This window comes from Panthera onca, chromosome F2, assembly GCF_046562875.1.
Source record: "Panthera onca isolate mPanOnc1 chromosome F2, mPanOnc1 haplotype 2, whole genome shotgun sequence".
Taxonomy (NCBI): domain Eukaryota; kingdom Metazoa; phylum Chordata; class Mammalia; order Carnivora; family Felidae; genus Panthera; species Panthera onca.
The window spans coordinates 19,447,524-19,474,552 of record NC_138356.1 but is presented as its reverse complement, the minus strand read 5'-3'; the positions used below and the strand labels follow the sequence as shown (position 1 = coordinate 19,474,552).

The 27,029-nt window shown below is 35.6% G+C and overlaps 1 protein-coding gene across 1 annotated transcript in view; it reads right to left on the bottom strand.

Moving 5' to 3' along the window:
- CF2H8orf34 (chromosome F2 C8orf34 homolog) overlaps window positions 1-27,029 on the bottom strand; it is a 408,213-nt gene that overhangs the window by 77,362 nt on the left and 303,822 nt on the right. The window contains 2 exon segments of the mRNA XM_060610698.3: window positions 9,779-9,855; window positions 16,849-16,934. Coding sequence (XP_060466681.1) covers window positions 9,779-9,855; window positions 16,849-16,934 — 163 coding nt within the window.

The following is a 27,029-nucleotide window of genomic DNA, read 5'->3' as shown; positions in this document are numbered from 1 at the left end:
TCTCAAAAGATCAAAACCAGGGGCGCCTGGGTGGCTCAGTCGGTTAAGCCTCTGACTTCAGCTCAGGTCACAATCTCGCGGTCCGTGAGTTCGAGCCCAGCGTCGGGCTCTGGGCTGATGGCTCAGAGCCTGGAGCCTGCTTCCAATTCTGTGTCTCCCTCTCTCTCTGCCCCTCCCCCGTTCATGCTCTGTCTCTCTCTGTCTCAAAAATAAATAAACGTTAAAAAAAATTAAAAAAAAAAAAAAAAGATCAGAACCCTAGGGGCGCCTGGGTGGCTCAGTCGGTTAAGCGTCCAACTTTAGCTCGGGTCACGATCTCACCGTCTGTGAGTTCGAGCCCTGCGTCGGGCTCTGGGCTGATGGCTCAGTGCCTGGAGCCTGCTTCTGATTCTGTGTATCCCTCTCTCTCTCTGCCCCTCCCCTGTTCATGCTCTGTCTCTCTCTGTCTCAAAAATAAATAAACGTTAAAAAAAAAAAAATTAGAAAAAATATAAATAAAAAAAAAAGATCAAAACCCTAAATCTGTATTTTTTAAAAGTACAAAAGGCATGTTTCAGAGGTGTGATAAAGAGTGGCTAGTTATTATATGATGGTTAAATTCTTTGATTTTGGAAAAGAAGAATGAAGGTGAGGGGATTATCTATTTGATATTAAAACATGTAAAGCTACAATAACTAAAACAAAAATAGTATGCAAGTCAACGGAGGCTAACTCTCCCCGGCCCAGGTGGTAGAATAGTTGTAAGCAGACCCTGATTTGGGGCAAATAAAATCCTGGCTTGCTGGGTTACAAACTGAGAAACCCAAGGCAAATTATCACATCTTAAATTTTAGTCTCCTCATCTGTCAGCTGGGAAATAATTAAGACTTATTGGCAAAGAATGAGGAATAATATTTATAAAGTACCTGGCAAAAATTAAAATTAAATAAATACTTGTTGTGATATTATTATACCTAGTGAATTAAGTGAAAAGAAAAAATTCACACTAATTAGAAAGGGATGGTTCTCAAAAGCAAATGACACTAGCAAATGTTGTCTGAGACTATATTTAGATCCATGCTTCACAGCAACCACCAAAATAAACTCAAAATTGATACAAAGAATTTCAGGGGAAATGTAAATAACTTTTAGGTAAATATTTATCTAATATTGAAATGGAGAGCTATGTCTAAAAAGAATGAAAGAAATAAGAAAAAGTATAGCTTCAGTATAATTTAAAGAACTATCATGAAAACATTAAAAGGCAAAAAAATTTACTGAAAATATTTACCACAAATATAAGGTGGAACAAGTCATTATTTTTAATGTCTAATAAATACTAATAAGTCAACGGGAAAACAAACACCCCCAAAGAAGTATAGTCAATGGCAAAGAAAAATAATTCATAAAAAATAGAAATCACATGTGTCTAACATATATATAAAAATTATCCATTAGTAATCAAAGAAATTTACTAGTAAACAAAGAAATCTAACTTTAAGGACCAAAGATGTTCCATTTTACATTTATCAGTATGATAAATAGATTTTGTGAATTTTTTGTTTATTCATGAGCATACTTAATTCTATTAAGGGTTTTGGAGATTTCTGGTTAAAATGGCAAATGGACTTTTTCTGGTTATGCATCAAGAACCTGAAATAGTTCATACTCTTTTGAGAATCTAGCCTCAGTTAGGGGCGCCTGGGTGGCTCAGTCAGTTGAGCATCTGACTTCAGCTCATGATCTCATGGTTTGTGGGTTCGAACCTCATGTCGGGCTCTGTGCTGACAGCTTGCTCAGAGCCTGGAGCCTGCTTTGGATTCTGTGTCTCTCTCTCTGCCTCTCCCCTGCTTGCACTCTGTCTTACTCCGTCTCTCAAAAATAAATAAATATTTTTTTAAAAAATTTTAAAAGAATCTGGCCTGAAGAAAACACTGAGACACTGACGATTTTGTGCATGGTTGGTCTCCAAAGCATTATGTCCAAGCCCAAAATCTCAGAAGTGACCCAAAGCAGTGTTTTCAGTCCTTTTCACATCAAACCAAACATAGAAAATAATACTTGTACAACACACAGTGGAGTCTGGAATAGTCTGTTTGCAGCTGAATGGGCCTCAAAACAGTTACCAGGAGGCCTGGAATGCCTAGATCCCTAAGACTAAAAATCTAACATTAAATCAAATATAACATCTCTGTGTTATGGTTTGACACTAAAATTAAATTCTTAAACTTTAAAAAGATACAGATATTGATCTAATTGATACCAAAACAGGTAAGAATAGGGGCAACTGGGTAGGTCGGTCGGTTAGACATCCAACTTCAGCTCAAGTCATGATTTCACAATTTGAGCCCTGCATCGGGCTCTGTGCAGACAGCTCAGAGCCTGGAGCCTGCTTCAGATTCTGTCTCCCTCTCTCTGCCTCTTCCCCTCTCTCTCTCAAAAATAAATAAACATTAAAAAAAATTTTTTAACAGGTAAGCATACAGTAATATACAGGTAGTAAAATTAGATTTACAAAGAATTTTATGTGAGACTATTGTCATTATGTTATGTAAAGAAGAATGTAACGTTGCTTGTTGACTACAGTCCTATTATGATAGGACATGTTTACCCATATACATGCTTAAAAATTCTGGAAAACTAAAACATAACAATTCATCATTATATGTCATGATTTTGGATTTTAAGTTATATTTTTACTGGGTTTTCCAGAATTTATACAATAAATAGTATTATATTTTTGAAATAAAAATAAACAAGTTTGAAATAAAGAAAACTGTAACAGAGATGCCAGAAAGTTAAAGCAAATTGTAGCTGAAAAATATTTTGCACATTGAATGCTGTGATTGATGTTCATATTTTATTAACATTTGGAAATCTCTTTAAAAATCTGTGATGCTTGGAAAAGAAGAAAAAGAGTTCACTGTATTAAAAAGGGATGGTCATTCAGTATGACCCAACAGTCAAGATCCTTTCAAACGTAATGCCTAAAATAAATTTTTTTCCTAATGCTCTTTTAATATACATCATGTTAGGTCAACATAATAGCAAAATATATAGTATTTTTTCAGTTTGAATCAGCACATTCCTGACACTCAAACTTTATATGTGACCACTTTTTATAATATGAAAAAAAAAAAAAAAAAGAAAAGAAAAAAGAAAAAAAATGACCTTGGTAAGATCACTGTGGTTCAGAGGGAAAGGAAGCCCACAGATGTTTAAGCTTTTGTAGGAAGCAGTTTGCATCCAATCATTTTTATGCAATCTATGTAGTTTTCTTAGCTGAAGAAGAAGATGATATGTAAATGAAAACCTTTTTGGGGGATCTTCCTGTTTTTTTTAATCTCCACTAAGTGACTTAATATTAACTTAATATGTTTCGCACAAAAATAGGCCATTTCAACACACACCCTGCACATTTCCTAATCAGAGTATATATAGGGTTTTTACCTCACTACACAAACATAATCCATATTGCTTTTTTTCCTCTTCAGTCTATTTACACCCCAATAAAATGAAATTTTCAGTAGTTGGCAATCATTTTAATAAAGAATTAGCACTAGTTATCTAACTTGAGAATAAAAATAATGTGCCTTTAATCTCTCTGGATTTTGATTTAAGTATGGTAAATTTCTAAACTGTATCATCTTTTCCCTGTATATATGTTGTCTCAGCATTGTAGAATGTTCTACGCTTTGCCCACTGATTTATAATGTCAGCCGTCTCATTTAGCAAATTCTATATTGCTATGAGCCTTTTGGGCTGTTTGTCTGTTAGTTCCATTGGTCCCCTTGTCTATTCCTGAACCGGTAGTTAATTCTGGTGTTGCCGGTCAACTCTCATCACTCTTTTCTGTCCATACAGTCTTTGGTATTTGGGCCTTGTATTTCCTCTATGAATTTTAGAATGAATCTATCAAGGTTTATGAAAATTAAGCTGAGATTTTGAAGTTGCATTAAATGTAAAAATTTAAGAAAATTGCTAATTTTTATAGTATCTTCTCACTCAACATTTTATATATATTTAGGTCATTTTTATATCTTTTAGTGAAGTTTTATCATTTTTTTCTATGTAGATGTTATATTTAGAGTTATTTCTAGCTACTTTATAAATTATTCTCACCCTAAAAAAAGAATTAGCAATAAAGTCAAAATACTGAGAATGCCAAGATGTATTTTCTCTTTTGCCCATCATATTTATAAGAATTAGTGGACTCATTGAGGGTTGAGACCTCAGGATATTAACAGCATGCCTATGATTTGCTTAGAAATCAATTGTTCTTGCTCTACATCAGTGCATATTAGGTCATTCTTCCTTCCAACTATCTCAAAAACAAAATTAAACAATTAAAACAATCAATGTTTTAACAATTATTATGTCATAATTTATCATCTTAGGCCATTTTTTCCCCAATGCCAATGTAACATTTAGAAGTTACATTTTAAAAATTCATAGAAGTGTTTTAAAAAATAATATTTGCATAGGTTTAGGCAAATATTTCCATCTTCAATGTGTTAGAAATCAACAGACCTGAAATGTCAAAAGGAAAAAATCTCACTAGATTCCAAAATGTAGTCAGATAACTTTCCTACTATAGTACTTAATTTTAAGCAGTATTTTTGGTGTCCTAGATCTGTGGATGATAAAGACCAAACAAAATTCCCCATGCTAGAAGAAAAAAGAAATGGTAAAAATCCTACAGAGTTGAGCAAAACACGTACTAATTGCTGTTACGTAGCAGACAATTCGTTGCTACAATTAGTTGCCAGCAATTTGTCCACAGTATCTTTCAAGAGATGAAATCCACCCTAACTTATTAGTTCTATCTGGAGAGATGATAATGACATCCATTTCTTCTCTTTATTACTTTGCAAGAGTACAGTTGAAATTTGCTTAGTCTTAATTCCATAAATGCTACTTGGTGTCTATTTTTTCTCCACACATAATAAGAGAAAAAATTGCAACATGTTCATTAGCCAGTTCATTCAACATTGTTTCCATTGACCAGCTATTTAAATCAATGTACACAGAATTATAAACCTTCCAAAATATGTGTAACAATATTTATTTATCATGAAATTATACTTGGGTATGAAAAAGAATTTAGAAGACGTTTACTGGAAACATTTAAATAGTTGAGTTGAGAAAAGAATGAAAAGATGAAATTTTCCTGAAGGGAGGGTTACATGCAGGGAAGAATATTAGTCAGAAACAAGATAGAAAGTAGGAGTATCAAAATTCATAAAGAAATTGTCTAATGGTCCCCTAAATATTCTTACCTGTGGTTTATACTGGAAAGCAACTGGTACAATTCTTGTTAAGTCTACATGGTAATCTTATAATTTTATATCTTTTAAATGTCTATGTCTTTTTTGGCATGTCTTATGAGAGAAGAAATAAAGATCTGGCAAGAAGAAATGGGATAAAAGGAATGAATCTCCATGGGGACACACACTATTTGGCTTGAAAACAGTGTGTTGGTTTCTAGAGCGGAGAAATAAAAGGTGTTTGTGCAACCTACATATTGCAAAAAGTCATAAGATTTTAGCAGATTGCAAAATTTCCTTTCATTCTCAGCAATCAGTACTCCATGTATGTAGTGGAATTCTTCTTTTAACGTAATTCCCAAGGGCACCCAGGATTTATTGAAAGAAGATTCCACGGTACTAATTAACAATCAGACAGGGACTAGAAATGCTGGTGGAACTCTGCCTACCTATGCACTTCATTGGCTGAATAAAGTGTTGTTGACCACAACTGATTCACCTAATTTTTTTTCCAGTAAAAAGAAATTCATTTAGAACAATGTTCTTCTTATCGAAATTCTTTTCCGAATTTGTACATCAGTTGTATGTGTTACCAGAAGTCTGCATGTGTTTATCTTCATGCCTTCCAATTATAGTTGTTATCAAAAGAGAATCATATTTACATCTAACCCAAACTTACTCTTTTTAAACTTCATATTCACGAGATATAGGGAAAATGTGGTATGTGTTGGATATTTCAACTTCAGACAATCAAGTCTACACCTTACTACTTGTGAGTGCAAGTAGAAAGAATCAATGAAGAGAAAGAGACAGAGAGACACCATCCACTTGTCGCTACATCACTAAACAAAAATTTTTATTTACTAACCAACAAAGCACAATATTAGTCAAGATCAAAAGTAATCCAAGTTTGCCTCTAATCCAGATGATTCCAGAATCACCTGTGTCACTTTTGAATCAAGTTTGTCATAAGAATGTTTTCTGAAACGTGTTATTATTTTGCCTTTCCCTTTCCTTCCAAGTCCCCCGCTAATATTAAGATCCCGCTTCTTATCATGCTGCAATGGTTTCTCAGACGCCTACGGTAAGTAAGGACCCAAGCAAAACTAGTCTTTTATGTTCCAAACTTACTGATCCTTTCCACTCATAAAAATCTACTTGTCATGGGGTCGCCTGGGTGGCTTGGTCGGTTAAGCGACCCACTCTTGATTTCGACTCAGATCATGATCTCACAGTTTCATGAGTTGGAGCCCCATATCAAAGCTCCAGGCTCTCAACTTGGCATTCTGGTTGTCCCTCTCTCCGCCCCTCTCCTGCTCACACTTTCTCTGTCTCTTTCAAAATAAATAAATAAACTAAAAAATATAAATATTATAAAAAATCTGCCTGTCATGATCCGGTACCTCAAACTTCTACTTTTATACTATCTACTTAATCTAATGAATAATTCTACCTTTGATATTGGTGGCTGATAATGGCCTAATTTTCATCTTTTCTATATTTATATGTGCTATTTAATAGTGACCCTAGAGCCTTAGTTACTGTACGGACGCGACAAGTTCCATGAGAGTTTGAGGCACTGGGAAATAGAAGTCTCAGTTCTGTCTTCTCTGTGTGACATGGGACAAATCACCAGATCTTTTGGAAGCTCGGTATACTCACCTAAAACTTAGAGTACTATTGATTTCACTGAAGGGTTGTCCATCCTACATACATAAGGACTTGCAAAATTCAGAGACAATTGATATTAAGTATGTAAAAATGCTTAACAAAAAATATTGTAGAAATATGTGGTAGCATTATTATTACTACTATCATTGTAGTTAAACATAACTCATCAATAGATGAAGCTCTTCACAAGGAAAATGTACTCAAAATAGAACTTTTAGTACCTCCTGAAAACTTTCCCTACAGGAGTCCTTTCTAAAATTTTTCTTCTACTTTAGGAAATGATGTCTACTTACATAAAATCTTATGGGAATCTGCTCATGATGGGCTGATCGGTATTGACTAAAGAATAAGTTAAAGAAGAGATTTACAAAGAAAAAAAAAAGTAAGATGTTGAATGTTAAATGCCTTTTTAAATTATCTTTTCATCTTCTCCTTAGACTCATATATGTGTTTCATACTTTCAAAACAAAATACAATTTTTAAGATTGAGAAAGATATAGAAATTGTGAAATTAAAAAATCATTGACATTAAATCTTTATGGATCATTGATCTAAAAAAAATGTCTGTACTCTATTTGTGAGCTAAAGGCCATAATCAGAATCTGCTGCTTGGTATTTTCTTCCTAAGAGTCTCTTTTTGCTGGTTCATTTTTAATAAATAGATTTATCTGGCACATCTAGCTTTAAACTTCATAACATGTACATATGCTAAGAGACATTTCAGAATGCAGAAGGAGGAGGAGGAAAGGGAAATTTCAAAAAAATGACCTGTTTATTTGGGGGAGGATAAAAATGTAAATCCAAATGTTGCCTTTACCTCATTCAAATATTCACAAAATATTTTAAACACAAGTTAAGCCACTGGGGAAAACAGTTTTCAAGAGTCTTTTACCTACTTATTAATATCCAATGCCCAACATGGAAAGTTAGCAAATAAGACAGCATGTGTTGAAACTACTCTAGATGGATTTCAACATTTGTGGCATGTTTATATTTTTACAGGATGTGACTCAAAATTTGCTTTGAAGTATTTTGCATTTCTTACGGTAATAACGAAAAAAGTTTAGCTTCCTTCCAATTCTCCATTAATATTTAGATAAAGCCACAATTTTCTCTTTGATTTACCAAAAATACAATCTTAAAAAATATTATTTAGGGATTTTGCTTCTAAAGTATCATCTGAATTTTTTTGTAATCCATGTTTTCTTCGTAATAAAAGCAGCTGTCAAGTAGAAATTATGTTCAGGGTCCTGATATAAATTTATACATGTATTATTTATATTCGGCATACTTCTCAAAAGAATTAGTTATTTTGACATTAAATAGAATCGTAGAATCTTTAAGAATCCAAAGTCTAATAACTGATAAGTGAAAACAAGCTAAATTGGCGTAGAACAAATCTTTGCATTAGGAAAGCACTTTGTGAGCCCTGTGAAAAGAAAGCGAAAATCTCTCAGGGTCAGTTTGAAATCACTTGGGTAATAACCCCTTTGGGTTATTAGGGATTAGTAGGCAAGCCAAATACTATGGGACAGGATCTATCTTGATTTTAGAAAGTGATTAGGAAAAGAGTCTAGTGGCATTCTTTTACATATGAGGGAGATACCTGGACTTTGGCAAAATTCACAGATGATTAAAAACTGTTTGCAAACAGTAATGAATGAAACATTGTCACCACCTGAATGGTGACATGCCTTTGTCATCATGAGATTATCCAAACATTCTGAATTTTATAAATGCCAGAAAGTTCCTTTTTAAAAAGTTAATAAAACCCCAGATTATAATCCAAAAATAATATTTGTATCAACTGCGTCCCCAGTGATACTTTCTGATGTGGGAACACTATTCGGAACCCTGGGTTTGGTTGTGGCAGAACCAACACTTCACAGTGGAGCTTGGCAAACAGGAATATGCTCAGAGAAAGTATCAGAGGTACTGAAATCTTTGAAAACTACAGTGTAAGAATTTGTTGAAAGAACAGATTGTGTTTTGGCTGAAAAAAAAAAGTCTCAGATGAGAGATGCTACCAGCTTTTAATATCTGGAGATCAGTTAAGAGGAAGTAGAGAGGCCTCAGAAGAAACCAGTCTTAAGACTCAGATCTCAGACTTTTGCCTCCGGCGCTGTGAGAAAGAAATTTCTGTTGTTTAAGCCCACCCCAAGTCTGTGGTGCTTTGTTACAGCTGCCTTAGCAGGCTAATGAGGAGAATATTGTAGTGTATAAACCCAGTTTAAATATTAAATTTAAGATGATGCAAGACTTTGATAGCAACTTAAAGTCTTTCATGAACTTTATATTTAGAATTTACATGCAGATTTTATGTTTTCTGTGTTTATTCTTTTAACACTAAATTTGATTGAAAATCTTAAACCTAATGGTTTTCTCCCAATCTACCCTATTGAAGAGACACAGTGTAGCAAAAACTATCACAAAGACTTCACAACCAATAATAGTAAGCTTATGTTATATGTAAACATTCAGGATATGCAAAACATATGATTTTTATCAAGATGTGTATAGTTAAACATAATGAAGGTTAGCATGGCAGCTCATAATCTTTTAGAATATTCACATGCACAAACCAGCAGTTAATAAGCAGAACTTAGTTTTTCCTAACTTATTCAAATCTTTTTCCCCAATTGCTGAAAGAGCTAAGTCCAGCCTCACTTGTATACCTGTAATCGAGGTGACCACCTACTGATACAAGCACTCAGCATGACTATGTGGGATATACCAGATGCACATCTGAAGATACTTCTCAATTTAAAGAATATTATTTCCTATTCCTTTTAGATTTTCCTATTGGTAATATACATTAGTTTTAGGAATTAAAAAAAAAGTAAGAAAATGAGTGTACTTACAGGTCCTGTCAATTTAGACGCTTTCTCAAATTCTTCCCCCTCTTCCATTAGTGCTTCTTCAGTCCCTGGTAAAGAATCTATTTTTTACAAAAAGAATGAATATATTATTGTCACATATTGCTTACTAACACTGTGATACATGAACCTATTATGAGAAGGATATTAAAATGACTGAATTGGTTATTGAAAAATTGTAGTGTCTGTGAGCTAGAATAAAGTGTAGAATGTTATTTATTTAGCTTAAAGACAACATACGAAAAATGTTCCGTATTTCTAATTTAGAATGGCACAATGAAATCAAAAATGTATAACAGCTACAGTTATGTTAGAGCAAGCTTTCTTTTGGTGGATGATTCAGCTCATTGTTGGAACTTTTATTTAATGTCCATTTTCTGTCTTATAATTTTATATTTGTTTGTTTTATCTACCAACTATCTTTTCTCCCCTTATTTTTGGCTATATTTAAGCCAAAATATATCGGTGCTATACTTAAGCACAGATTTGCGTTCTCCTTATTAAATGGGATGGCAAATTATGAAAAGTTTGGAGAAAGGCACATACTATTAAAGGGTGGTGGGTTTTCCATTTTAAGTATCAAGCGAGAAGTTGTAATTACTTAGCCTGACTCGCCTTGAGGAGTGAGTATTGGCTTTCAAATACACGAATAAAATGATGGCAAGCCTTCCCATATATCTGCTGAGTTAAGTTAATGATAACAAGGAATTCTAAGGGTTATAAATAATTCTGCAATAAGTATAGATATGTGGAGCATTAGAAAGACTTTGTGTTTTAATAACCTTCTATTCAAATTTTAAAAATCAATTAAGAGGAGGGTATTTTAAATCACTGGAAACTTTTAAAATTGATTTCTTATATTTATTAATATTTGAAAGAGCCATGATTCCCTAAAGACTTTCCTTTAGATTCACATACATATGCAGGCAGATTTTGTCTGCTGCATAAAATGTGCACTCTGGGAAAAATATCAGAGCATTAAATCCTTCAAACCCTTAACGGTCACCTAAGACCAGGGAGACCATGGAAAGCTTAGCACAAATCCATAATCATAGCTTTTGAACCATGGAGCTCTGTCTCCAATAATTCAGAGTTTTAGGTTCAAGAAGAAAAATTACTAAATCCCAATGCACATAGTTTATCTAGATGTAAATGTAGATTTCATTTTAGAACACATAATTCTTTCCAACATAAAACTAACTTTGGGAGAATGACATATTTTCTCCAGTTGTAGATGAATTTTAAAATGTTATCTACTGCCCTTCCAAACAGAACAATGACATAAAAAAGAAGCAAATTTTTGTTGATAAAATCAACATAGATGATGAGAATTACACCAAGTTCAAAAATATTAATTCATTTATGATGAGTACTTGAACCTCTATCTACTAAAACCCAGTTGTAAGGGTGACAGTAGGTAGATTATTTAAATTAGAATGTATAAATTAGCATAATTTAAGTCCTGCAAAGATGAATTATATTCTACATAACTGTGAGAGCAAATAATAGTGTAATTTTGGTATTTACTCACTAATTTTTGTTTCACTTATGTGTTGAAAGTATTATGTAAGTAGAATATTGACTTAGTAAATAATATTAAAATGTTCTATTCAATATTACAAAGCAAATTATTTCATATACTGAAAAAGAAAACCAACCCTCTTGTGAATTTGTTGATTTTTAAATTTAGAAATACCACACTATAAGTGAGTTCTGAAGTTCTTCTCAGTGAGTTAATTTTAAAGAGTATTGTCATTCTGTTTGATTTTTGATGCATGTATGTACTAATCAATTCATTCATCCACTTATTTGTGTATTTGTATATTCATTTAAATTCAATAAATACCTCTGTGCCAGGTATTCAACTTCATGCTTTCAAAACAAGTTGAGCAAGATAATTTTCTATGACTATCTCTCTCAGAATATATTTGAATACCTTTACAGGATTAATTTTTTAAAGAGAAATTAGTATTTATAAAGGGAAGGTAGTGGTAGCTTTCTTTGGTTTTACATTCTGTTCTGTTCTTGTTTTGGTTGAATTCTTCCTGGTTACTGGTGCCATATCCAGTGAGATCTACAATATAGAGAGGTCCATTCAACTTAGTTTAGAGGAACAATTATGAAGTGCTACCACAATATTTGCAAATTTATATATCTGACCATACTAAACAGTATTGAGTTGAAAGGACCCTTGTAAATAGTCCAAATACAGTGCCAAAATATCAGTCTAATATACCAGTAGGGACAATAGACATCATGAAAATAAAATCTTAGCATTTAATGCATGGAGGAGCATACTCTATTTTTTAAGTGTTCTGAGCTCACTGGTTATTAACAGTAATTGGTGGGTACATATGTGCAAGCTTTTTTGCTCTGTCTGCTCCAGAACAACTTCTGTATAAAAGTATACTTACTTACTTACTAATAAAGTATAAATGATTTTCAAAATACAAACAATGAACTTTGAGCTTTTTTCAATCACATGGAGGGGGAAATGAGTACCTAAGTTTCTCAATATTAGAGAGTTTGTCTTGTCTTTTCATTTTAGAGAAGAAGAAGCCAAAGGATAGGAAGATAAAGTAATTTTTTTCAAAATCTAAGAGTATCTGGCAGCACTCAGAATAGAAGCTTAGCCAGTGTGGTTGACTGGGCATGCAGGCAGGAACCTAGAAATCTGTAGAGTTTATCACAATGTTTAGGTATATCCAATTTCTTCCTCTCATTATTTTTACTCTTCCTGTTTTATGTCACAACAGGTTTTTTATGCAGAAAGTTATACCTACACATAAAAATATGTATGTTTACTGAGCCAAGCTCAATTTGGATGTACAGTTCACATAAAAATCACATCAGCACATTTGGATAATGCCAAAAATATTTAATAACTGAATCTAATGATCTAACTTAAGTGAAAAAGAGTGTACTGAATCAGAAACTTATATTTTGTCATTTGCTGATTAGGTCTACGAATATTTGAATGTGAAAAATCCAGGGTGTAAGAAATTCAAGAAAGGAACTTAATGAATATTTTTCCTCCAGTGGATGCAAATAGGTATAATCAACCACATATTAGTGATGATGCATCGTTAAATTTTCCAAAAAAAATTAAATCCCTACAATACTCAGTTATTATGCAAATGTGATTGTAGAAGGATATATATCTCCTTGGTGGATTAGTGGATTTCAGTGGTTTTGATAAAATTAAAAAGCCAGTAATTAAGTAATATCTGTTTTGTGTCTAGTTTTATACAGGCATAATGGGGAACACAAGAGGACCTCAAGAAGCATATAATCCAATCGAGTGAGAAGAAAACACAAGAAGTAATTAAAAAAAACTATTAAGGAAAAAGAAAACAAAGAAACAAACAAACAAACAACATTGGTGGGGGCTAGGCACCAGGGAGACTTGACATGATCTTAGAACATAGGATCTGAATAGGCAGAGGGAAGGAGAAAGAACTTACTATGAATCAGGAAAGGATGGCTTACGTAAAGGTACACATGCAAGACTACCAGTGAGACCAAGCCAGACACTCCAAAAGCTACAGTGTCACCAAACGGCCAACCTGGGTCCTCCATGCTCCTAGTACCACCACATTGTTCAACTTTCACTGTCAGTGTTAAAGGTCTATCATGGTAGTGTGTAATCTCATCAGTACTGCAAGAGATTTAGGTATATAGAAACTATTATCATTTCCTGCATTGTGCTACCTTCACATTGGTTTATGTTCCACAATACTTAGTTTTTTTGTTTTTTTTTAATTTTTTTAATGTTTATTTATTTTTGAGACAGAGAGAGACAGAGCATGAACGGGGGAGGGTCAGAGAGAGAGACACACACACAGAATCTGAAACAGGCTCCAGGCTCTGAGCTGTCAGCACAGAGCCTGATGTGGGGCTCAAACCCATGGACCGTGAGATCACGACCTGAGCTGAGGTCGGATGCTCAACCAACTGAGCCACCCAGGCGCCCCTGTTTTTTTGTTTTTTAATGTTTAATGTTGTTAATATTTGACATGTAAAAAAGTATATACAGTTGACATTTGGATAACATGAGTTTCAACTGTATGGGTCCCCTTGCACAGGATTTCTTTCAATAAATACAGTGCGGTACCATAAATATATTTTTCTTATGACTTTCTTAACATTTTCTTTTCTCTAGCTTACTTTACTATAAGAATATAGTATATAATACATACAACGTATAAAATATGTGTTAACTGTTTATATTATCGGTAAGACTTCTGATCAGCAGTAGTCTATTAACAGTTAAGTTTTTAGGGACTCAAAAGTTATATTCAGATTTTTGCCTGTTCAGGGGATTGGCACCCCAAATACCCACATTGTTCAAGGGCCAATTGTATACCATATATATACATATACATATATATATATATATATATATATATGTGTGTGTGTGTGTGTGTGTGTGTGTATATGTATATATATGTGTGTGTGTGTGTGTGTGTATATATATAATATATATAGTATATTTAGGTTACAAAGCACAGTGCTAAACACCTCAAACCACCTCCTAACTTAAGAATTAGAACATTTCCAGCAACCTACATATACCTGTGAGCACCTTCCTTATCCCATCTCCTTGTTTCCCTTATCCCTTGAGGACATCCATCATCTTGAGTCTTTAATTTCCTTCTTTAAATATAGTTTTATCACTTATGTATATTTTCCTAAAGAAGATATTAATTAGATTTGCTAGTTTTGAGCTTTACAAAAATGCATTCTATGACTTACTTTTGTTCAATCAATATTATGCTTTTAAGACTTGTTCAATTGAGAGCTGTGACTTGCCCATACTGAATTGAAAGACCCACTGTCATTTTCAGATCAGTTGCTTTAAATCAGATATGGTGAGAGTATTTACATCATCGAAAGCATCAATCTCTACAAATCAGGGCTTTCTTTCCAAAGAAAGCTGTGTTAACATTTACCAGCACACTTCTGATTTCATTCATCCTATATGTGTACTTGAAACGCAGTTTTCTATAATGCAATAATTCCACAGTGTATCCATTTTCCTGTCCACCAGCATATCAACAAAGTTTGTTCACATTTTATGGTACAGGAGACTTGTTTCTCAAGGATATTCACCCAGAAGTAGAGTTTCTGAGCTTTAGAGTGTATGAATATTCAAGATTTTAAAATAATGGAAAACTGTTTCCAAAATTGTTTATACCCCACCTATAGTGTATGAGTTTCCTTTGATCTCTGTCTTCACCAGCACTTGCCTTTGCCTTTGCCTTGGCACAAGCCAAAGATTGTAAAACAGCATCCTTCTATGGTCTTAATTTGCCTTTCCTTGATTACTAAAGTAGTCAAGCATTTTTCATGTGCTCATTGGCCATTTGTGTTTCCTCTTCTGTGAAATATCTATTCGTATCTGCTGCTTATTTTTCTATTGGTTTGTTGATCTTTATTAAATTGTACATTGTTTATGTATTCTAAATATTAATCTTTAATCAGTGACAAATATGTTGTAAGTGTATTTTGCTATTTTATGGCTTATCAATTTACTTATTTCAGACATCTCTTGATGAACAGGAATTCTTAATACTCTAGTTGAATTAAAATACTGTTTTTAATGTTAAGGGATTTCTTCCCACCTTATTCTTTTTTTAAAAAAAATATGAAATTTATTGCCAAATTGGTTTCCATACAACACCCAGTGCTCATCCCAACAGGTGCCTTCCTCAGTACCCAGCACCCATCCTCCCATCCCTCCCACCCCCCATCAATCCTCAGTTTGTTCTCAGTTTTTAAGAGTCTCTTATGCTTTGGCTCCCTCCCTCTCTAAACTTTTTATTTTTCATTCCCCTCCCCCATGGTCTTCTGTTAAGTTTCTCAGGATCTACATAAGAGTGAAAACATAAGGTATCTGTCTTTCTCTGTATGACTTATTTCACTTAGCATCACACTCTCCAGTTCCATCCACGTTGCTACAAAAGGCCATATTTCATTCTTTCTCATTGCCACGTAGTATTCCATTGTGTATATAAACCACAACTTCTTTATCCATTCACCAGTTGATGGACATTTAGGCTCTTTCCATAATCTGGCTATTGTTGAAAGTGCTGCTATAAACATTGGGGTACAAGTGCCCCTATGCATCAGCACTCCTGTATCCCGTGTTTTCCCATCTTCTTTAATATGTCCTTCTCTATCCAAATGTAAGGAAAATATTTTTCTATAGTCTCTTTTCTAACTAGCCCAATTGGATTTAACAACTGCATCGAGTTAGAATACTGAATAATGATGCAGTGATTTATCTTAGACGTCATTGTCGTGGCATTACACTACTTATTTACTTATTCAGGCAACATTTTGAAGTGCCCTGACATGATCTTAATATCCTGTGTGAAGGAGTTTGAATTTTGTCCCATAGAAAATAGAATGAAATAAGCATCTTCATGTTTAGAAAGCTAATGAACTAAAAAGAGATAAGATAGTACAAGGAGTGCCTACTTACAGGTTTGTTACCCTTGGCAGAGGAAGAGGACGAAAACACAGACTAGGCAGTGTCAGGGGAAATGAGGAGGAGGCTGGCTTGGAGGGGGAATTCTGAGGTAACACTGACATGATTCGAGGCCAACTTAATATAGGGCTGAGACAGAGGGAGGAAAACCAAGTATGATGTTGACATTCTGGCAGGCAAGGCTGAAGGGTTCAATGATGTGAAAATGAGAATATGCAATGTACATTACAAAAGCAAGCTGAAATTAGGGACAAAATTTGGCGAGTAGCCAACATATAGTTGACCTGTTTGTACCTAAAACAGGCACAGACATTAAGAGGCTGCTGCTAAGAATCCACACATCCTGCTTCCTTTCTCCTTTGCCCTTAACCTCCTGACGCACACAGCCTGAGGGAATGGTGGACATGTGAATGGCCATTACCATGATTTGGTGTGGGGTGAGATCTTTGGTTTTAGCTTCTTTCTTTCTTTCTTTCTTTCTTTCTTTCTTTCTTTCTTTCTTTCTTTCTAATCTTCAAGTGCCACTAAAGTTACAGTAAATATTGTTGGATTTAAAACTTACCCAAAGAATCTGGGACTATTTCATCTGGAGAAAGAAGTACTTGTGACGTCTCTTCTGTCCTTTCTGCCAGGTTATCTCCTTGAAGCCTAAATAATTAAAAATGGTCATTGAAACCTCAAATAGTGTTGAATTGTGAAATGAGAACTATATACTACGAGGACATCGCTTCTAAACTTAAAATCAGACTTGCTTCCTCACAAGGGAATTAAAGTTTTACTAAAGCATTTGTCATATAGTGTTTTTGCTTTTCTAACCTTTAAGGAGAAGTCTTTCATCATCTTTTCTCCTATGTTCATGGCAAGATTAGTGTAGGCAGAATCTGCTTTTTTTCTCAGCCTCACTGGAGGAAGGTTTGTAAGCAAATGTTTTCACTGAAACTACAACGGGGAAGTGAGTGGAAGAAGAGCAAGAGTCCCACACAGAGTACTCTCCTGGCTTCTGGGTCCAGGGGCAGAAGAGGGTTTCTACATAGCAGCTTATCAAACACAGTTCTCCACGTTAACCAAACTTGAGCTTAAAGGCCTGCACATCAAGGTAAGTCTCAACACTGGCAGTGAAGATTCCTAATACGTATGACTGCCCGGGGTTCTCCAAGACGCTGGGTCTTCAGGAAGGGAAGACCCATGGATACTTTCAGGGCAATATATTTCTGAGCTTCTGTATGCACCTTTCTATAGTGAGACTAGCAATACCTAATTCAAACAGTCTGGATTTATATTATACTATGAAACCACTCTATCAGAAGAGTGGTTATCCATCATTGTTGGAACTCTGTCCTAAGAATAAGGTCTGCTAATGTTGGAGGATAATGTATCAAATAATCCAGAGATTGGAAGTTTCTATCAGTGCCTTACTTTTTTCTTGCATTGAGCTACTGGCAAGTGCCCTCACAGGAGACTATTAATAAAGGCATAACAAATAGCATTACTATTTTTAAAAATACAAACTTAAGTACAATTCACACCTGCACCCTGCTCAAAAGTTCAACTTTTCAACTATTTTACATCTTTGCTTTTATATACCACAGTGGAATCACAAAATAATTTGCATCTTACTTTTGCAATTTAAAGCATATATGTATGACTCTTTATCTTTTGTGTAATTATAAATATTATAAATTATATTTTCATTTTTTTTCAGTGTTAAATTTTGTACATTTTTGTATATAGTACACAGTAATACTCACATGTTACCTTTTATACACAAAACCATATTTACTGTATTACATAAGCTAATTAAAGAATTATCAAGGGTAATTTCCTGAGAGTCATAACACTTTTTGATCAAATATATGTGAATTTATATTTTTTGATTGACTTTACTTTGAATTAAGGTTTTAAATTTTACTTCGAAAGAGCAGCATCACTTTTAAATGAATGATTTAACTACATGTTAAATCTGACCATTATCTCTTCTTATTTTGTTTATTTCCAATATTAAATACTTTACTAATCTACAATATCAAATATTCTTTTCTGCATTTTCTTTATCTAGGACCATTTCATCAAAGTTTCAAAGAGAGAAAGTATGTAGAAACAAGTGATATGAAAGGTATAAGTAAAATTTATCATTCAAAATTGGCAATGAACGTCAACACATCTAGGTATCTCAATTTAGGTATCTCAAAAAACCTAAATGGAAAATAAATATCCAACAAAGGCAGAAAGAAGCAAAAAATAAAAACTAAGTTGTAATTTTTTTTTGCTTATTGAAAGCTTCCATAAAAATATTTAGTATTTATTAACATACTCCGTAATAAGCCTAATGTTGTAGAGATGTAAATAAATTACAAATGACCCTGATTCCACAGACTTCAATTTTGCTGAGTCCAAAAGATAAATGGCCATGCAAACAACCCAACAAACTGGGTGGCCTTGGAGCTGGCTCATCTTTGTCCAAACACTGCTCTCCAGATACCTTAAGAGGTGGATTTACCGTGATTTGGCAGCAATTGCATTGTGGAATGCTTCGCAGCCCTGCTATCCTTGAGCGCTCTGCCAATGTTTCCCGAGCTGTAATCCACACAGCACTACTTCTGTAAGAGGTTAATAGGCACTATGCAAACAAGGGTTATGTGGGCAAGTCCGGGAAATACAGTCTTAATAAAAGTTCAATCTGTTTTTTCTTTACACTACAAGAGTTTTACTTATACTCCCAAGTCTTTTCTCTGCTTTCTAAAACCTTTTCCATATGAAACACTCTTCTGCATTCTCAGTCCCTAAACAAAATGCTTCCTGCTCCTTCTTGTCATCATCAAAACCCTTTTGTCTTCTCAGAACATTAAATCCCTTTTTTCCTCTAAGACCATGACAGCGCCTCCTCTCCAAAGGAGACTGCCTAATCCCTTGACCTCAGATAACACAGAATTTGAAATATTAACCTTCCTTCTTTCTCCCTGTAAAGACTTTGCTCAGGCTCAAACTTTTCTTCTTCAACTCAAGTCACTATTATCTTGAATGCTTTTCATGTTCTTGTGTATCTACCCACTAATTTCAAATCCCTTATTTCAAATCTGGAGATCTTTCCTTCTACTTCACCTTCCCTAGCCCAAGGACAGACAACCCCAAATTGGTCCGTATCAGCAATATTTAAACCCAATGTTCTGTTTTCTAACGACAAACTCTCGCCTCTTTTAGGCTCTTTTACAAACTCGCTATCCTTCACACTTTCTCTTCAATCAAATACAGGTCTCCAGTTTCTATTTTCTCCGAGGTATCTGGCCTCTCCTGACTCCAGTTCTGCACTACGCAGCTGGGACTTGTGGTCCTCAGTTCCCATGAACCTACATCCTCCTGTCATTACTGACCAACCAGACCCTAATTTTGTATTAATCCATCATTTTCCTACACATGTGCACCTGGGGCAATGCTGGAGAAAATCGGACACTCTAGAATTGGTGAGTTACAAGTCAATGGTCCCCAACTTTAAACTTGGTCTTCTTGGTTGTCTGTCTTCCATTCCTTTCAAAATCTTTACAAAACTATAACCTCTTTTTTAGGTCACCTAGAAAAACTGTATGTTAAGGAATAAAAATCTGCTACTCTCCCTCACACAGCACCTACAGAATTACCTTCACCCCAACCAGTATTTACCACTTTGCCAATTCACAAAGGGTGAGGGGCTCTCTCTCTTGTGTAAGGCTTAGACCATCCACTTAGACTGGTGATTTGAATCCTTGAATCCCAAGGGGTCCCAAGGTCCCTTCTTGGACCTTAATTTATTTTATCCACTACAATTGATTCTGTTCATCTCCACTGTTCATTTCCCACAGCATAGAAGCAAGCTCATTTGTCTTTCAGCCTTAAAAAACAAACAAACACAAAACAAAATCCCTCCCATAGTTATCCCAAACATTTAACAGCTGCTTTTTCTTGGTCATCCTTCTTTGAGCCAACCTCCCTAAATATTCTTCATTCAGCATCTTTGCTTCCACCGTTTTCATTCATCCCTCAACTTATTTTAATCTGGTTTGTGTCTCTACCATTCTGAAATGAAATGACTCTCTAACCTTCTAATTGTCATATAAAACAGGAGCTTTTCACACCTTGTTTTTATTTAACTTTCAACTGTACTTTGTATGAACACTCTTTTCCCACTCTTTTTTACACCACCTCCCTGAATCAGCTCATCTACTCATGGTTTTAGCCACATAGAGATCGCTATTTTTCAAATCTTTATCTAGAATCCTCAGCTCAAATTTTTGTAAGGACATTTTACTTGGATGCACCATGAGCATCTCAAAGGCAACATATCCAAAAGCAAACTAATTTTCATCATCACCCTGTTTTGCATCCCACATGGCTAATCAGTTGCAGTGTTGCTAATTACACCTCCTAAGGAGATGTCCTGAATCCATCACTTCTTTATACATTACTATAGTATTGTTGCTTATTTTGATTTACCTAGATTATTATGTCATGTCCTCACAGATAGTCATACTTAGAAACTGGCCCTCCAAAAATCCATTTTCCATATGGCTACCAGCATACTCAAAACAAACCCAACCATATTACTCTAATGGTCTAAGTATTTTAGTGCAAGAGATCTTAACATTAGTATTTTTAGAGGGTTTGTGGGCAGGTTTTATGAGAATCACAATAATTCACAAGAAATGGAATGAAAAGTTTTTGGCAGATGTGCTCTTTTTGGACAGGGAGACAATAACTTCAACCAGATTTTCAAAATAATCCTTGGCTCAAAAAAGTTTAAGAACTACCATTTTTACTGGATTTTCATCACCTGCAAGATGAGTTATGGCTTCCTTATCAAGTCATTTGAGTTTCTCTATCACACAACTCCTACCTATCTCTGCAAATTCTTCTTTTATTTTATACTCCATAAACACCACTGCTTTTAATTATCTCTTATGTGACTTACTTTCCCCCATTTTACTTTTGGCTTAATCCTACTTTTTCATTCTAGATTCTTATCTTTTCAGAAGCTTTTCTTCCAGAAGTCTTAGCACCTATGCACATCTTTACCATGGCTTTTTCTTTACTATATTTTAATTGTCTGTTCAGATGTCTGTTTGTCAATAAATTCCAAGTCTTAAAGGCAGGAATTTTATTTTCCTGTCCCTAAAACCTAGCTTAGGTTGAACTTGGTACATTGTAAGCTCTAAAAGATATTTCTTAACTAGTGATTAGTTCACCTTGGAGATAATGACAGGAAGATAGAGCTCACCCTATATATATGAGGAATTTTCTATAGAATATGATAATAGAGTTATATTTTCTTGAAAAGAGGTAAAAATATCCTGTGTATATTTAGGGTTAAGCAGCTCTTAGCCTAGTTAACCCTAATGCAGAGCATGAGACAGAGGCTTATGTGCAAGTGTTTGTATGATCTGGGCGGCAGGATTAGAGGACATGGGAGTAAAACACAAAAGGAGAGAAAGCCAATATAAGGATGGGTTATTGAGCCAGCCCCTGTATAGGCAGCTTCTGCATAATCCCACAAGAATTCTGAGGATTCTTACGAAACGTGTCCATTTGAAGTATGAAAGGGTAAAGAATTTATCCATAGGTTCCTGGTCAAGGGTGGTCTATGAGCTTTGATAACCCTGAACTTTTAAACTGCACATAACTTGGTTGTGAGTGATCCTCACTGGCCATCCCAAGGCAGGAAATAAGACATAAAAGATACTAGCGAAAATGAGATGCTGAGGGTTACACCTGCACAAAGCTGGCTGCCGCAATTAGAAACATGTGCAGATACAGTTGCTAATAAGAGGTATTTGAAATGGCATACAAGTGGGGCAGATAACGACAGTAAATGTGTTTGGGTTTAAGATAAATCAACCAGATTTAATTTTATATTTACCACTGAGACCTGACTGAAGGAAAGGCTATTATAAATATAAGTAAACTCTTTCTCCAAGTTTGTGAGTCAACAATCAGCTTCCATTGAGTCAGTCTTAGCAGTGAACTAAGCCATGAAAAAGAGCATCCTCAGAGACTGTTGTAATGCCTATCACAGAGCCTATCATGGTACCACATGCATATGATCAATAGATATTTGTTAAGTATATGTTATCAAAAAGTTCCTGGGTCTTATAAGGTAGATTTAAGAACAATGTACCAGTCAATAGAAAGAAGATTGAAGCTCACTCAGGAGATTGGTAGGTACAGTATTGGTTCAAATTTTGCTTGTTTGGGGATGTTTTGAGATTTGGCTGATCCCAATGTCTAATTCTATAAGAAGAAGCAAGGAAACCAAAAATGGGGCCAAGTAGCAGTCCAGTCCCAGTCCAAAATGGTCAGTAGAAACACTCTCCTCCCAGCCATTTCCATTCAGATGAGGAAGTTTTGAATAGTGTAAGCAGTGGGAGAAGAGAGATGATTAGTGCCACTTCTTTTTTATACTTAAAAAAATCCAAAACACTCAAAAAGGAGACATACTTTCCTTTCCTTTAAATCTCTGGTATTGTCAATCCGATTGAACTATGTGATGTGAGGAGAGAAGATTCAAATAACTGAATTCTTACTTTCTCATTTTGGCCTAGAAGACATTCAAATTCATGAGCACTCATCCTTCTGTTTTTATTTTATCATGCAATATATTATATATTTTAATCTTTCCTGAATACTTTCTGGAAGAAAGAAGTATCTAACTAGAATAGACACTTACTAAATGTTTCTTTGAACCAAATTGAATACACTATGGTATGCATGATATTAAGTGCCAAGCTAACAGTTCTGGCCTGTATATATAGTTCAGAGGAAATGATAAAAAAAAAATCAGGATTAACTGAAGAAACATTAATGGAATAGGTGGTACTTGAACTGAGCTTTGAAAAAGCAGAAGTTTGATTAGGTAAAGAGAGAGAGAGAGAGAGAGAGAGAGAGAGAGAGAGAGAGGAGTGTTCCAGATAAAGAGCAGTGAGATAATAGACTATATTTACTTTGGAAAAAGAAGGGCCCTTCGGGGATGGGAAGGAAGGCAATAAAGTACATAATGACAGAGAGAGAACACCAAGTATAAAAACAACTGACTGATTGCTTCAGTGAAAGAAGTATTTTGAGAGCAACAAACAGCACATCTAGGTTATAAAATGGATTCATATGAGATCTTGCACACCAAACAGGAGAAATTAGACAACATAGTAGGAAACCTTTGAAAGTTTTGATTATATGCCTAATATGACCAAAGCTGCACTGACAAAATAATATTCATCTTTGGACTGGTGAAATCTAAAAGACCATTTGGGAAATGTTTGCAATAATCCCAAAGCAGAAGATCAACAGCATGAAGTAAGGAGGGTCTATAAGAGTGCCAGGTACTGGGGGGGCTTGGGGTGGGGGGAGGCGGTGAAGCAGCAAACATGGCCAACCAAATTCCCATCCTCATGAAGCTTTCATTCTACTGACTTAAGATGATGGATAAACAAGTGAAATACACAGAATCAAGTGTTGGTAAGAAATCTGGTTCAAAATGGGGGATGTAAAAGTAAAGCCAGAAAAGAAAAAAAAAAAGTAAAGCCAGAAAAGAAAAAAAAAAGTAAAGCCAGGAAGGCATGTAGAGAAGGTCTGGAGAAAGAGTACTATACAATTTTATATTGTGTGTCAAGGAAAGGAAAGGCCTCACTTGTGAGTAATATTTGACCCAAAATTTGAAGAGGTCAGGGAGTAAGCAAATAGATGTCTGGGAAAGAGCATCACAGGGAGAGGAAATAGTACACACAAATGTCCTGAGGCCAAGGACTGAAGCAGAGTGAAGGAGGAGGGGATTAGGAGGATATGTTGACAGAGGGGAATAGCTGGAGCTGGATGGAGTAGGACTTTCTACTGTGTCATCTAGAACGTTGATGCTGAAATATCTAGTCCTCTTCCATGATGAAAATGGAAGCCAGTGGGAATCAGAGTGATGTGATCAGACGTACACTTTGAGAAGGGTGGGCTTGGTTGAGCATAGACTGTAGGGGAGAAGCATGAAAGCAGAGAAATTCTTGAGGAGCCTATTCCATCAATTTTGTTGAGAGTTGAGCTTCCCCAAGGGCGGCAATAGTGGAGATGGTAAGAAGTGGACTGATTGTGGATAAATTCTATAGCTGGAGCCAATGGAGTACACGATAAATTAGGTGTGTGTGTGTGTGTGTGTGTGTGTGTGTGTCAGAGAGAGAGAGAAAGCGAGAGAGAGTGAGGGAAAGAGAGAGAAGTATAAACAATGTCATTTTTCTGTCCTGAGCAACTGAAATCATCATGTCACCATTTGCTGAGTTAAGGAAAACTGAGGGGAAAGCAAACTTGGTGGGGATTAAGTGGAATTTCATCGGGGACGTGGTAAGTTTAAAATGCATTTTAGACACGGAGGTAGAGGTGTAGAGAGGTGGCTGGATGTCCATGTGGAGACGCTGAAAAGACTGGATGGAGCTGTGGAGTGAGGCTTGCCCTTTCTGGATTCCAAAACCTCTACAGAGAACTTCAGACTATGATATACTGCTAGTTAGGGCAGCTGTTTTGAAGAATAAGATATTCTGTTTCACTAGAAAATAAATAACATATCATAATAAATGTCAATTGGAGCAAGTGAACCACAATAAACAGTTTTAGTTTTAAAAACTTTTGAACCATTTTCTTTAAATGGCTAGAAATTAACTTATCTTCCCCTTCCAAAGTCTGCTTTTAATTCACAAAGCCTCTTTCATAATATCAGTCATTGAGTTATTTCTAAGTCTCCTTGTGAGTGTTAATACTCCGTTTTAGGATACCAGTATGTTTCTCCAGGATTATTTTTTGAGAAAAATTCTAACAACTTATTGTCACTCACTCAATTTTGAAGTCTTAAAAAAGCCAAAATTGTCATCAACACCAAAAAATTTATTGGAGAGCTTCAAAGACAAAGCTCTCCACTGAGCCCTGAGCCCGCAATCTGGCATAAGACCTGCATGGTATTTGCATGATCTAAATCCTTTGCAAGCAAGCTTTCCTGAAGTCAGAGATCAGGCCTGAGACTGCTGACACTATGGGGACACTATGGCGTATTCATTTACATTTGTGCCCCTTCGAAATAGCTATGTAATTTAAATGGCATTTATCTGAATTCACTAAACACTTATTTTAATTCTTTTCCTATCCTAGAGTGGCTGCTCTATGGAACTTTCCTGCCCTCCTCACTCAGCCCCAGTTCCGGGAATAATTCAGGAAATTATCTGGACGTTCTTCCTCCCACACTCCTTTCGAAACCCACTGACACCACCTCGGCCTTTCCCTCCCCTGGCCATTCTCGTTTGACCCTCTAGTGAATGTCTGCTCACTTTGACTCTGGCCCTTTCATGTCATCTCTCAGATTCCTTAGCAGCATTCTCTGTACCCTCAACACAGATCCACCTTCCAGAGCCTCCAGCAAACCCTACTTCCAGCACCTCGATTTCCCTTCTTATTGTAGCATATTCATTTTAAAAATCTTCCTTCCAGCATTCATCTATTGCTGTTGAGGTCACCTGAAGATAAGTAACAATGCATCAAGATGAAGCAACTTTTTCCTAAGAGCAGAATGGAGTAGAATAACCTCCTCCTTCACCAGAGGGCTTTCCTTGAATATTGGTTTTTAAATTATCTCCCTCATTCGCAAGTGTGTCTGATCATGAACCTCTGAAATATAGTGATTGATGGTAACACAGAGATAAAAAGCCACTCTCTTTCCTGCTAAATTTTCCTTTTAACTTCCTATCTCCTGAGAGTGAGATATGGGCCTGCAAACTATCTGTAACTCTCTAATGAAAATCATCCTTCTCTCCTGCAGGGCACCTTGCAGACATATGGCTGCCATAGGTGGCCTCTTATCTGGGCTGCTAATTACTCTCCTGGCAGAGGCTTAAGAATTTTAAAGCTAAATCTAAGGAAAGCACACATGGAAAAAGATGTTATGTTTTCAATCTCTTCTGCTTTATCTCAGCTCAAAGGTAAAACTGTCAACACAAAGTAAGGTAGAGAAGATCAGGCATGGAGCAGGACTGATTCTTAGCACGCTTTAGGACCAAGGCAGATATGACCAGAACGTGGGCCACTGACTCACATACCTTGGCCAGATGATTACGTCACAAAGGGCGACACTTGTGGCATTCCAACCTTCCTGAATCTGAGGTGGCCATGAGAAAGGATTAAGATCAAATTGCCAGACTGCGTGGAGCTAAAGAAACTTCAAGAGAAAGCAGCCAAACACAGAATGCCTGAGCTAGAGGCAGCCCTGGGCATCGAAATCCTCAAGCTTCCTCCAGCAAAGCATCATGTACATTTTTAACCTGATTTCATGTCGATAATCTGGCAAAGTGGAGGTATCCTTTCAGCGTCTGCCATCATTCTTAGAGAGGACCCTTTTAAAAATCTATCTAAATAGAAATAGGCGCTTACTTGACATTGTAGACCAGTGGTTCTCAATTTTTAGTATACATTAGAATCCCTTAGAGGACATAAAACACTGATTGCTGGGATCCACCCATAGAGTTTCTGATTCAGAAGGTCTGGCATATAGCCCAAGGATTTGCATTTCTACTAAATTCCCAGGTAATGCTGATACTCATGGCCAGGGAAGTGCCTCTGTAGTGCCTCCTTTTTTCACAGCTGTGCAAGGAGATGGATTTTTCCCATCCATTCTCATGGCAGTCATAGTATGTTGCCATGACTAGAACACCAAAAATAGAGAGAGATCTACCAGAGGATGTTAGTATTTTCTTTCTGTAA